General features: G+C 38.3%; 1 protein-coding gene across 1 annotated transcript in view; it reads right to left on the minus strand.

The window, feature by feature from the left end:
- The window catches only part of LOC112058315 (headcase protein), a 105,143-nt gene extending 92,941 nt beyond the window's left edge, over positions 1 to 12,202 (minus strand). The window contains exon 1 of the mRNA XM_024099037.2: positions 11,429 to 12,202. Coding sequence (XP_023954805.1) covers positions 11,429 to 12,018 — 590 coding nt within the window. The 5' untranslated portion in view covers positions 12,019 to 12,202. The remainder of the gene's footprint in view (positions 1 to 11,428) is intronic.
- Positions 12,203 to 14,537: the final 2,335 nt, after the last annotated feature.

Here is a 14,537-nt window from a genome sequence, read left to right on the forward strand (position 1 = left end):
AGCTGTTGTTTATATTCTACTTGATACGCACTAGGTATTACTTTAATTAGTTAAGGAAGATTAAAATAAATTACTTCCTGTGAGGTAGATTAGTATTAGTAGGTTTATAAAAAATAATTTAATGGAAACTTTGCTTAGAAAAATCTATTAATTAGCTGTGCTAACAATAATAAAGTAATTTGTCAAAATTCGCGATGTTTTTATTTTTATTTATTACGAAAACGTGTCAATAAATGGTATTTCCTATGTCCTGTTTGACTACATAATAAACGTAAAAAAATATAGCCTTGAGAATTTTTAAGGCTTTGCATTTTTTCTATTTATATATTACATTCAAGCTTAGCTACTTATGTCCAAGGCAAAAAATAGGTTATAATTTACAATTATAGGTTTGCGCCATTGATTGCGAAGATTATTTTTTTTATGTTCTGGCCCAAAATAAAAACTTAACACCTGTCAGCTCTATTGTCTATTTAATACTAGCCTATGTACCGCGGTTTCACCCGCGTAATTCCCATTCCCGTGAATAAATAGCCTAGAATTTTTTAAAGTGCGAACCTCTTAATGACAACGGATGCAATAAAACAAAACTTTCACACCAACATGCGATACTTAGCTAAATCATTCTTTTCAATGCTAATTTGAATAAATTAAATTCACATATCGCGCGAAGACTATTTATAGTCCATTTTGTATTCGAAACACGAACTATTGTCTACCCTATGGAACGTATTAGGCGATCATATATGAATTTATAAAACAGGTTGGGCGACTCAATGCGCTATACACACACATATTTATCTACTAATGACTACCGGAGGATGTTTACGATATTGAATTCTTATATATCAGCAATCATAGAAGAATTCAAATTGTAAGCAACAATGTCGATGTATAATTTTAAATAAATAAATATCAAATGTAAGTTGCAACTGTCGAGGATTAAGGTTTTGCATTTTAAAACTAACGAGAATGAAGTCCCCGCAGTTTCACCCGCGTAGTTCTCGTACCTGTGGGAATACGGGGATAAAATAAATCCTCAATAGCTCAACGGCAAAGGACACTGAGGGGTGGTGGTTCGACCCCGCCTTGCTGGACGGTTTTCGTACCCACTGCTATTACAGTCTTTCCGGGCTATTTGGAGGGAAATGGGAATATTGGTAATTTTTAAAAGATGTTATATTAAACAAGAAAAAAAAAATAGCCCATGACACACAAATACTCTTTTTATGTAGCTTTCTATTGGCATTCTTCAAAATTTCCAAATATTTTTTTTTCTTGTATTGAAAATATTGCACCTAAACATATATTTTTACCAGCAACTTTGTAACCACAAAGAGCAAACACAAGTTTTATACCAATTTAACAAACCTCGATAAGTGTAGGTACAAGACATTAAAATTTTAAAAAGATTGTACACTTCAGTTCCATACATTTTTTTAAATCAAGTCATCGTAATGAAAGAAAAATAATTATTGCACTCAAAGCTAATAACATAACAAATAAAACATTATTTATAAAAATAGTAAATTGGTAATTTAATCTGCAATATTTAAGAAAAATCAGATCCTTACTTATCTTAATTAAGTACCTAGAATGAAAAATATAACTTGGTCACCCTAGAGATTTTTTCAAAATTACTCAAATTAATTTTAGATAATTAGGTGGTGTATCATTTGTGTTTAATCCATTAATTACGGGACACCCTGTATATAAATTACATTTCGATAATACTTAACCCTACCGACAATCCTCGTGTCTCCATTGCCGTGAGCAGTAGAATTACAATCTACATTCAAATTAAAATATCATATTACGTTCCCATACACACGTGGCTTTAAATTCCCATTCACACAATTGCAGTGGGTTAATAAGAATTATTTTTCAATACTCATTATAATTATTCCAGTAATATGTATGCGTCGTACGCAAATTATGATATCTAGAATACCCGAGGTCAGATTTCAACTCGTTTTTATAGGTCAAGTTAACGAGCAAACAAGGCATCGGACGTCATGCTGTCTTCGCCCACGTATCAATAAAACTGATACCTGTGTGATACTTGATATAACAGACTCGTTGGTCTTGAATATGGACTTGCATTTAAATAGATACCGCATGTTTATCCTAGCGCTCGAAATAGTGAAATGCACCTATCAGCTATGCTTCTTCAACTTCAAAAACAAACAAGGTATAGTCGTGCCCATTTACCAGTAAAACTGATAACTGTATGCGAATAATTAAATAATAACAGCATAAAGATTAGTTCACGGACTTGTAATCTAGATGACGATCCGTAGCATAACAGATTAACCACTGAACCAAGGAGGGAAACAATTATAGATATTTTTCGTAATCTACCATCTAAATAATTTGTTCGTAATAAATCTATCAATATAAAACCTCAAACCATATCACAAAGCTATTCATTCCTACAGGTCGTTTGGTAATATTCATTACCAATTTTTGTAGCATTGACTACAGAAATTCAGGCTGCCATAAAAATGATAAAATCTAGGAGGCCATGCCGATATAAAAACGCCAATTTTATATTGTTTACCAAGTTTTGTTACTTATTTAATCATGATCGTAGAAAAAGTATTGTATGCCATTGCACGTAATTATCCATTGCAGCACTCGTGCTGTCTTTTGTGCTACAGTGGCATAAACTATGTCGTTGGTCCTGTAGCTAGTCTATGTAGCTTTGGATCACGCGACCCTGGGTTCGAGTCCTGGGTCAGGCTATGACATACTAATTTATCACTATTGTTAACATCTGATTAGAGGTCGTCAAACAATTTAACATTATCACTAAGCTCGCCAACCCATATTAGAGCAGCGTGGTGGGTCTAAGCTCTATTGATTCCACTCTTGTAAGTAGGTCCTGGCCCGGTGAGCCATTAAAATATGATGATAATGATTTAATAGTTACTGCTATATGTTAAGCATAAACGGTACAGTAGAAATAACTACAACAATCTCTAGTTTAAACGAGCTAGAATTATTGTATTCATACCCTCAGGTAAAAGCGTAACAACAACACATTTCTGCTTTTAAAGTATGTACTTATGTCCTTTCTCTAGATCTAAATAAAACCGGTCACATTAAACCGGTTATACTCGTATTCAAATCCCTTTGATTGCTTTGCGTGTCTGGCTGTCTATTATTGTTTATTTAGATTGTGTGTTTTGCAGTGAGAGGCCAGAAACTACCTAGAGTAGCTATTAGATTTTATGAATTGTTAACACTTTTTATTATTAATGATTTACATTTGACCAAATATAAAAAAACGGGTAACACCTACCTACCTATTAGTCAAGATTATATATTTACTTCGTCGTCATCAACCCATATTCGGCTCACTGCTGAGCTCGAGTCTCCTATCAGAATGAGAGGGGTTAGGCCAATAGTCCACCACGCTGGCCCAATGCGGATTGGCAGACTTCACATACGCAGAGAATTAAGAAATTCTCTGGTGTGCAGGTTTCCTCACGATGTTTTCCTTCACTGTTTAGGACACGTGATATTCAATTTATTAAAATGCACACAACTGAAAAGTTGGAGGTGCATGCCCCGGACCGGATTCGAACCCACACCCTCCGGAATCGGAGGCAGAGGTCATATCCACTGGGCTATCACGGATCTACCTAGAGTAGCTATTAGATTTTATAAATTCTTAACACTTTTTATTATTAATGATTTAAGTCTGACCAAATGTTAAAAAAACGGTTAACACCTACCTACCTATTAGTCAAGATTATATATTTACTTACAGAGATATAAATAACAATTATAAGTCAAAACTATTTATAAGACAATGGGCATGGCGCAAAGCGATGGACGTTGGGATGGATTGTCCCAAGGTGCTGGAGTGGCGACCCCGCACCGGAAAGCGTAGTGTTGGTCGACCCCCACTAGGTGGACCGAGGACATCAAGCGGGTTGCAGGAAGCCGCTGGATGCTGGCGACTCGAGACCGTTGTGTTTGGAAGTCCATGCAAGCGGCCTATGTCCAGCAGTGGACGTCCATAAAGCAGTGGTTCATAATGATTATGATGATTTTTAAATTAGTACCTTGTATCTAAGTTATTTAGTTTATTCCTTCCACAAATTACCAATAACAATATTCTTACTGTGTAGGTATACATGCAAGCTTTATTATTATATTATAAATATTAAGTAAATAAATATTATTCATAGAGTTAATTTGAATTATTATTAACTCGATCATTATTTACTCGCGTTAAACAATAACCTACATGATGCTGATATGGTGCTATTTTTATATCTTAACTCATTAAGATAAACGAAATACCTACTCGTTCCAGTCATTTTCTTTATTCAATTTAATTCTTTGTTCTAGAAATTCCAATTAACATAATTGATTACAAATGAAATACAATTTTAAATGCATTCTTAGACAAAACTAAAAAACTGAATTTGGTGCAAGTGGTTAATGTTAAACACTCACCATCCGATAAACCCACGTGCCTGCAGCGCAAATGGGAGGACATCCGATAAAATTGATCGTGTGTTGGTCGTGATGTGCATGAGATCATGCAGATGTCGTGTGAGTATCAGTGAGCTACCATAAGGCATCCATTTTAACTTTGTAGTGTTTTACTAATATAGTTTTAGAGAATTTATTATGGAGAGTGTGCTCTGAAGCAATTCGACGTCATACCACCTTCGCCTTTTTACCATCGGGAGACATCGGGTGGGTTCTCATACCTATATTGTAGATGGACATCTACAATATAGTCCCTAGGACTCATAGAAAACGCTTTGCGTCTTCTTTCCTCATACGCACGGCTAGGGTTTGGAATACCCTTCCCGAGTCTGTTTCCTGGAACTTATAACTTGGGTATCTTCAAAACAAGAGTGAATAGGCACCTTCTAGGCAAGCGTGTCCCATCTTAGACTGTATCTACACTTATCATCAGGTTTGCTCATGGTCAAACGCGAGCGTATTTGCATAAACAAAAAACAAAGACATGGTGTAGTCATAAAAGGTAACGCAAAGTGAATTTGATCTGATAAGCCAGTAATGAGTTTTAGTCAAGAAACCGCATCAATTTCGGGCAGGGGCAGGTGGTGCGTCAATTTCGGGAAAATGCATTTCGTAACTATGGTGTATGGACGGGAAACGGAAACCAGCTGTGCAGCGAAGCGCGGTTAATGTATGGGACCGGCGAAATTGCATTTTTAGGGTTACACCAATTTGCGATGCGCCGGTGCGAATACTATCGACCGACTGTTGTAAAAAGTGTTATTACTTGTTTCGTTGAGTTACTATACTGTGTATAATTTAATATTTATACATCCCACTAATATTTTAAAGGCGAAAGTTTGTGTGTGTATTTTTGCTGCTGAATCATTTTGGCTGAAATTTGGCGTGGTGATGGAATATCCCCTGGATTAACACATTAACTTTCAGGCCGGATAAATTCATAGTTCCCGCGGGATTTGTGAAAAACTGAATTTACGCGAACATAGTCGCGGCAATCTGCTAGTGTACCTACACAGTATTACACCAGAATATATGCAATTCAAGATTGGTGGATCGCACCTACACCTACTGAGTTTCGGATACAAGTGGGATCATAGAAATAGGTCGTCGTCATCAACCCATATTCGGCTCACTGCTGAGCTCGAGTCTCTTCTCAGAATGAGAGGGGTTAGGCCAATAGTCCACCACGCTGGCCCAATGCGGATTGGCAGACTTCACACACGCAGAGAATAAGGATGATGACAGTTTTTTAAATTGTATATAAATTAAGAGTATACTAATAGTAAAGCAATTTTGTAAAAGGAACAGGGTGTCTGCGATCATTACTTTCGGAGCTACAGGGATTTAAAGAGTCAGATTTGCGGCGCTGCCGCGGATCCCTGAAAAACGCTCCATACAAAATGGCTCGAAAAAATGACGTCATAGGCAATGTAATGATCGTTAGATTTGTATGCGCGTTCAAACAAAATTACTAATATCTTTGTTATTTGTGCGTTTATCTTTGTAGTTCATATATTAAAAAATGTCACATTTAATGTAAGTAAGCTAAAAGTGTATAAATTTTTATCTAATTACGATAAAAAAATTTTAATAGTTTTTGAAATTTTATAATCTCATTTATTTTGCAAATATCCAGACAATCTTTGCTTTTTATTTATAAATTAGTTAACATTGACCCTATTTATCCCAATGTATCATAAAAATCAATATATTCCAACCTAGTCATCATCCCCATTAAGAAATTCTCTGGTGTGCAGGTTTCCTCACGATGTTTTCCTTCACCGTTTGAGACACGTGATATTTTAATAATTTTTTAAAAGCCGTGTGACGAGCCGTGATAGCCCAGTGGATATGACCTCTGCCTCCGATTCCGGAGGGTGTGGGTTCAAATCCAGTCCGGGGATGCACCTCCAACTTTTCAGTTGTGTGCATTTTAAGAAATAGGTAAACCTCTATTATTATTTTGTACCATTAAATTTATATTCAAATTAAATTGAATACTAATTTGATGTTTATAATAATAAAAATTTTAATAAAAAAAATACAACCGACTTCAAAACCTAAAAACGTACCCACACAACTAAAAAGTGAAAAATAACATCATAATTTGTTCTACCTGCTGATCAGTATGAAGGCGGTGCTAAGCCGGTGATATATTAATTCAAGCCATGTGAGAATATCTTATAGATTTAGATTTTGCAGACAGTATTATTTCATGTGGTCCTGTCAGAAATGGCTTAAATTAAGACAACACCGGCTAAGCACCGCCTTCATACTGATCAGCAGGTAGAACAAATTATGATGTTATTTTTCACTTTTTAGTTGTGTGGGTACGTTTTTAGGTTTTGAAGTCGGTTGTATTTTTTTTATTAAAATTTTTATTATTTTTCCATTTTTAGTGTAAAATTTCATCTCAAACGAATACATCAGACCCCTAATGACAGTCACAACCCATCTTGGTACAAAATTCTCAGCAATACAAATTAATCAAGCCCAAGCACAAGGTAGCTACCGTAAACCGTTAAGGAGTTCCCTTAATTGACCTTGGTCTTCATCATCAGACCCCTAATAACAGACACAACTCATCTAGGTAGAAAGTTCTCAGCAATACGAATTAATCAAGGCCAAACACAAGGTAGTTAATGTTAACTGTTAAGGAGTTCCCTTAATTGTCCTTGGTCTTCATCACCAAACCCCTAAATGACAGTCACAACCTATCTATGTGGAAAGTTCTCATTAATACAAATTAATCAAGCCCAAACACAAGGTAACTGCTGTAAATCGCCGATCAGTTCCCTCGTCTGTTTTATGGCTCCACCACCAGATCGATTTTAAACCTTCATGAAATTGTAGTGCTTAAAAGTACTAAATGGAAAAGTATACGAACACACTAGACACTCATATAATTTTCGAAAGTTCTCCTCAATTTCTCCAGGATTCCATCATCAGATCTTGACATGATGGCAATGGGACCAAATGGGGACTATATCGTTTCAAACAAAAAAAAAATTTTTGAAATCGGTCCAAGCGTCTTTGAGTAATCGGTGTACATACATAAAAAAAAAAAAAAAAATACCGACCGAATTGAGAACCTCCTCCTTTTTGAAGTCGGTTAAAAATCAATTAAAAAGCTTCAAGTCCTGCGCACTCTTTCCACTGATTTACCTTTACTTAATAAAAATAATGTATGAGAGCCGTGATAGCCCCCTGGATATGACCTCTGCCTCCGATTCCGGAGGGCGTAGGTTCGATTCCGGTCCAGTCCATGCATCTACATCTTTTCAGTTATATACATTTTAAGAAATTAAATATCACGTGTCTCAAGTTGTGAAGGAAAAACATCGTGAGGAAACCTGCATACCAGAGAATTTTCTCAATTCCCCGCGTGTGTGAAGTTTGCCAATCCGCATTGGGCCTGTCATTCTGAGAGGAGACTCTTGCTCATCAGTGAGCCGAATTTGGGTTGTTAATGATGATGACATAATTATTTTACAACTATTGTACTGTGTTAATAAAGTTAATCAACAATTGTGTGATGATATGATGGATTATAACCTGTAAGTACCTGCCTAGGTACCTATTTGATTGTATTGTTTTGTTATTATAGTGTGCTTTAGTTAATAATATGTTCCTAGCACGCAAACAATGATAAGTAGTACCTACAATATATTTATGTATCTGATTATTTTAATAATTAATTAATTAATATACTAGGTATGGATAGGCAATTTGATAAGCAACTATAACTATTAATAATATAAGCACACGCTAACTTTGAGAGGTATGGAACACTCTCGATATATTTTTTTATACGAATGATGAAACAAACCAACGATCGGCCAGATTTTAAGTGGTATTCAAACAAATAAATAAAATTAAAATTATTATTATTAAAATTAAATATTGAAATGAATGCACTGGATATTTAAAATGTTTAACACCACACTTCAGTAGGTAGCTAGACATTAAAACCTTTTTATAATTTTTTTTTTTAGCTATTTGTTCTGGCTAATTTCCGAAAAGCAACACTGATTTTGACGCAACTGTTTCTGATTGATAGCCCATTTTATAGAATTAAGGAATATAATTGTAAGTTTAAAACAAAAAAAAATTAGGGTTCCGTTTACCTAATAAAAAGATATCAAACCCTACAAAATTGTTTGCAAAATTAAATGGTGATGCGATTTTAAGTACCTACATTTTCTTGTTTTAGAGTTAAAATTACTTTTATGGTTAGGTTAAGTTAAAATTACAATAAAAAGGTAAAGAAATTGTTGAAACCCGTTAGCTTTATATTGTAGAGTATAGTATTTTTGATTAAGGAAAAGTATTTTTCCAAACTTAATATATTTTATGATTAAATCTATACTAATATTATAAATCTGAAGAGTTTGTTTGTTTGTTTGTTTGTTTGATTGAACGCGCTAAACTCAGGAAATACTGGTTCGATTAGAAAAATTCTTTCAGTGTTAGATAGCCCATTTATCGAGGAAGGCTATAGGCTATATATTATCCCCGTATTCCTACGGGAACGGGAACCACGCGGGTGAAACCGCGCGCGCGCGGCGGTCAGCTAGTATTAAGATAGGTCCTACCTACCTCTCCTACTTAAATAAGTGGCAATTTTGTTGTGATTAGCATATAGCTATGTATAATGATATTACAATATTTTAATCTACTCGTACGTTGTATGGAAGTATTTTTTTTTATATTCCATGACGAAGTATTGTCAAAAACAAACGTAAAAAATTCATTCATTTTATACATTTTGAACTTTTTTTTTTTTTTTTTATTCTTCACAAGTTAGCCCTTGACTACAATCTCACCTGATGGTAAGTGATGATGCAATCTAAGATGGAAGCGGGCTAACTTGTTAGGAGGAGGATGGAAATCCACACCCCTTTCGGTTACTACACGGCATCGTACCGGAACGCTAAATCGCTTGGCGGTACGTCTTTGCCGGTAGGGTGGTAACTAGCCACGGCGGAAGCCTCCCACCAGCCAGACCTAGACCAATTAAGAAAATCTCAATCGGCCCATCCGGGGATCGAACCCAGGACCTCCGTCTTGTAAATCCACCGCGCATACCACTGCGCCACGGAGGCCGTCAAAACTTTATTAGCATTTTCATAATGTAAACAAAGACAGGTGAAGGTTACAATCATAACATACGAGTGTAACTCATTAGGTGGGGTTATTTCCGGTTACATGTTTTTAATTTTAGTGTGACGACTTTATCAGAATTAATTGACTAAACGGTTTAGTACAAAACGGTGATTTTATAATGCCAGCCACACACGGTCAAGTATACTGTTTTGATGACCTCTCTGGCGCAGTTGATAGTGCTGTGGTTTCCAACAGTCCTGGGTTCGATACCCAGCTCAGTTAGTTAAGGATTAGATATATATTTTTACAATTTTTTACAAAAGTTGAAAAATGAAGGACTTCCCATACAAATTTTCAACCCATATTTCACCTCATTCTGATTTTATTTTCGCGACAAAAAATATCCTACAACCTTATTCATATTATGGTCGTGCTACCTTTGATTCCATTCAGTAGTTTCAGCGTGATGCTCGGTCAACAAAAAACACGAAAAGACAGACAAAAAATATTTTTGGCTTCAGTATCGATTATATCTTTAATGTACAGAATTGAACCTGCTACAGATTTATTATAAGTAGATAGATATTGGCTTAAGTCTGGGCTAGTGGTAGGCCAAGTACCGGCAAAGACGTACCGCTAAGCGATTTAGTCGCTAGATCGGATTCGATGCCGCTTAGAAACCGTCTGAGGTGAGGGAGAATGCATCATCACATAACATCAGGTAAGATCGCAGTCAAGAACCAACTTGTCATTAAATTAAAAAAAATTAAAAAATATCAAGTCTGCAGCCCGTAGGGCAGTAAAAATATTACCAAACTATAAACTATAACGATATTTTGAAACTTGACGTTTAACATGACCGTGTGTGGCTGGCGTTACAGTCAATATTTTAAAATAGGAGTTCTTACCTACCTGTACAGTGACAGGAATTAAATTGGGTAGGTAGGACTACACGCAATTTTAACTAATTTATGAGGTAAGATTTTATAGCCTGTATGTACCTACCTAGGCTCCAAAATAAATGACGACCGATTTAAAAATTTCTTTCAGTGATTAAAACTACGTTTTCCTACGGGAATGGAACGATGGTGGAACCGCGGTGGTGGTATTTTAAATATTGACAAAATGAGTAAAGTTGGTCTATGAAAAAATATGATAAGTTCATATTCTTACCTACTACTGCCGGTGTACGATTTTCACCGTGTTACGATTTAGGACAACCTAGACATAGATTATTCCTGGTGTCTGCTTTTATAACTGTAACACCTCGATAGGTGTACATTCTAATTGCAATTAACCTGGGTAGGTGTTCCCACCATTAGTTTCTATTACACAGAAACGTGCTATCTAATTTTGTATCTTAATTCAATGCATAGAAAAGGCCCAAGGGGTCCGGTTTTCGAACAAGACAAGCTCCGAGACCCGATAACCAGTTCCCCGCCAATTATGCGGCTCTTAACGATTTAATACATAAACAACCGGCGTTCGAGGCACCGTAGGCGTCGCTCGTACTCTTGTATAGAAAACATATTTTTGCGTAGGTGTGGCCATTTGCGCGGCCGGCGCCACTTACCGCCAATCTTACAAAATAAGGCGTGATTGCATTATTATTTTATCCATATGCAACCCAGTGTGAGCCGCGGACATGATCGGACTTCTAACAACTCACTCCGGCTCAAATACCACCATGTCTACCCACCTTTTCAATTATTCATCATACAAAGTTGTCATGACGCCTGTGTTTACTGAGTTGTAGTTGCGTCAGTATCGGTGACAAAACGTGCTGCTTGTCAGATTAATATGTATTGCTTACCTGATCCTGTCGGAAACGAGTTCGGGTTTCGAGTTCCTTTTCGCGGGAGTCAAGTTGAGCGGTGGCGCGTGTGTGGGGCTCGCAGACGGCTCCGAGGAAGCGGACGGCGGAGAGCAGGAACCTGAGCTCGAGAGGCTGAAGGCCCGGGAGCGGACGTCGACCGGCGCTGGCGTGCGGCCCGGCCGTGCCCTCCTGCGTTTCTTCTTCTCATCGTCCGCTCTGATCGCCGTGCCGGGCGGAGTCCAGTCTAAGTCTTTCTTCAAGTGGCCGCGACCGCACCGGCAGCCGCACGCTTTGAACGCCAAGTCATAGCCCTTCTTCGTCCACAGATTCTGGTGTCTCTGCCTCTCGGACCACGATCGTGCGCGGCCACAGGACTTGAGGTAAGCGAGCACGCCGGCCTCCCATTGCTCGAAGCACTCTCTGTGCATGTACCGGCCGACGGCGCACGTGTCGTTGTTGCAGAGCACGCGGATAGCGTCTTCCACGCGCACGGGCTCCCGGGGGCGCAGGCACTCGCCGGGCACGCAGCAGCCGTGGGAGTCGTCGGACTCCCGCTCGCCGGTAGCGCCCTGCCGTCGCGGAGCCATGCTGCACCACGATCGACTCAACGAAATCGAACGTGCCGCCGCGGTGTATCGGAACGCGTCACGCGAAACACATGCTTGCCGGAGCGCGCGCGGCCGACTAATAACCGCGAGTGAACGAAAGCGAAATTTCAAGAGCGCAGCGCGTCGCCGCGCCGCCGCCGCGCCACCCGCCTGCACGCGGGGCTGACCTTGCGGCGCGGGGGCCGCGGGGGCGCGGGGGTGCAGCGAGGGGCGGGGCGATGCGGCCGACGCGCGACGGCCCGGGTGGGGAGAAAGTGCCTAGCGAATTTTCACTTTCGCGCGGTACCGGGGCCCTACCCGTGCCCGGGCCCGGGTAGCGACTAGCGACAGCGACGCAGCGGCGGTCGATGGCGGAACCGCGGACCGAGCCTGCCGCGCCGACGACTGCAGCGGTGCCAAAAAATGCAATTGCTATTCACTTTTTTTATCCTACCCGAATCACTTACGCTACTAATAACATTCTGTTACTTTAGGTACAATGTAGTACATCGTTGGTTAGTCGATAGTTTAATTTTTAAATTATTAATACCGAGCAGTAGTGTATGAAATAATACCTATTTATTATTTTAGTGACACACCCCAAGTTCCCTGGACCCGAATCCTCGTGTTCTTAATCATAGCTTTTCAGATATTTGACCAACCTTGCACTTCCACCAGAATACCTACTTATGAAAAATACCTAATTTAATTCATTTACTAAGCTAATTTAAATAATTTATTCAAAGGTTTATCTCTAAATCCTTTTAAAATTCTTACAGAACCAATTTAATTAAGATTACGTCTAAACTGGTTACCATAGAAACTTTTTATTAAAAATAAATAGCTATTGTAATTAAGTTTATGATCTGCAGTTAACTACAAATCATACTCTGCTGGTGCGTTAGGTATTTAAAACTTAATTTAGCTCGTGACTCATCTTGTTATTATTATCTTGGTATTTGTTATGTTGATATTAAAATGTTTACAATTATAGAAATGATATGAGTTCTAACACACTAGCGTTTCTGTATATACCTATTTGTTTTTTTTCTGATTATGTAGGTGTAGTAAGCTTCATAATGGGACCTCAGCGGCGTAACCTCAGGGGGTTTGGGTGAACGCAAAAGCATCACCTGATGGGGCCCGAAGGCAGCAGCAGAGTAAATGGCCGAAACGACTTTCTAAGTATCCTCTGCGACTCGGACCTCGGTTTATAGGGCCGTTTGTCTGTCATAAGAACCTTCTCCTGACAATGACAAACACATCAAAAAAATAGTGAAATCGGTCCAGCTGTTCACGCGTGATGGCGTGATCAAGAGATGTATGGATTCATTTTTCTATAGTTATATAGATATCGATATATTTCGGTGTTCGGACTCTTATTCCATGTACCTACTTACTATACAAAATTAATATTATTTTATATTAAATTTGACATGAGTCAACGAGGTACCCTATTCTGTTACCCCTAACTAGGTACTATCATTAATACTCAATACCTATACAAATAAATAAAACATAAAACCTGTGATTTCAAAGATAATTGTGTTTTATCAAGTACTTACCAATAGCTATTTACACAAAACCAAAACCAACCAAGCTTTTTTAAAATTTTTGTCTATCCACCTGTTTGTTCGGAACCTAATCTAATCTTTGGAACAGCTGACCGGTTTTTAATGGGACTTCTACTGGAAGATAGAAGAAGTAATTGAGCAACATAAGGTTATTTCATAACGGAAAAATCCATATTTTCCGCGGGATTTGTGAAAAGCTAAATTTCACCTGAAGTCGCGGGCGTCCGCTAGTCTAACTCATAAATACATAAAAAAGATTACGAGTTTCTTAAGAGTTATTCAAATAAAAGAATTACGCATTACTTGCGCAATTTCGTGTCCAGTTCCCCATTATTAATACAGAAATAATAAATACTCTCGGCGGGCCATTCATGTGAACAGAGCACCGCACGTGTGGATACTATGGGGTGAGATGAAAGGAACAATGGCTTACTTCAAGACCGGTTCAAGGCTGAGCGCCATGGCTCTATGGTAGCCTGCAAGGTTTGTTCTGTTTTTGTACTATACAAAGGAAGTTGTTATGTTTTGTGTCACTAGATGAAACTAGCAGATGGCCATGGTATAGGAGGAAAAGTATTGACTCTAATAGACCACCTTGGAGGATACACTCGATAGGTGCCCGTTGATTTCGACATAGGTAAGCTACATTCAGATGGCCAAAGCCTGGACACCTGGGCATGTTATAGTATTAGGGCCCAGGGAAAAAATATAAATTCATGATTTATGTACCTATTGACAAAACTTTGTGGTACGTAAGTATGTGATATTTTATGCAAGCCGGACAAAACTATGAAAGACGCGTTTGTTGGTTTTGATCTTCACAGAATAGCAAAAAGATGTAAAGGGTGGCATTCCTGGATCATTGACATCTAGAGCCGCAGCAAACGTTTCGCTTCAACGTTTCTTATTCGAACTGCTGTAGTGTGGAATGCCCTTCCGCCGTCT

Source organism: Bicyclus anynana, chromosome 9, assembly GCF_947172395.1.
Source record: "Bicyclus anynana chromosome 9, ilBicAnyn1.1, whole genome shotgun sequence".
Lineage (NCBI taxonomy): Eukaryota > Metazoa > Arthropoda > Insecta > Lepidoptera > Nymphalidae > Bicyclus > Bicyclus anynana.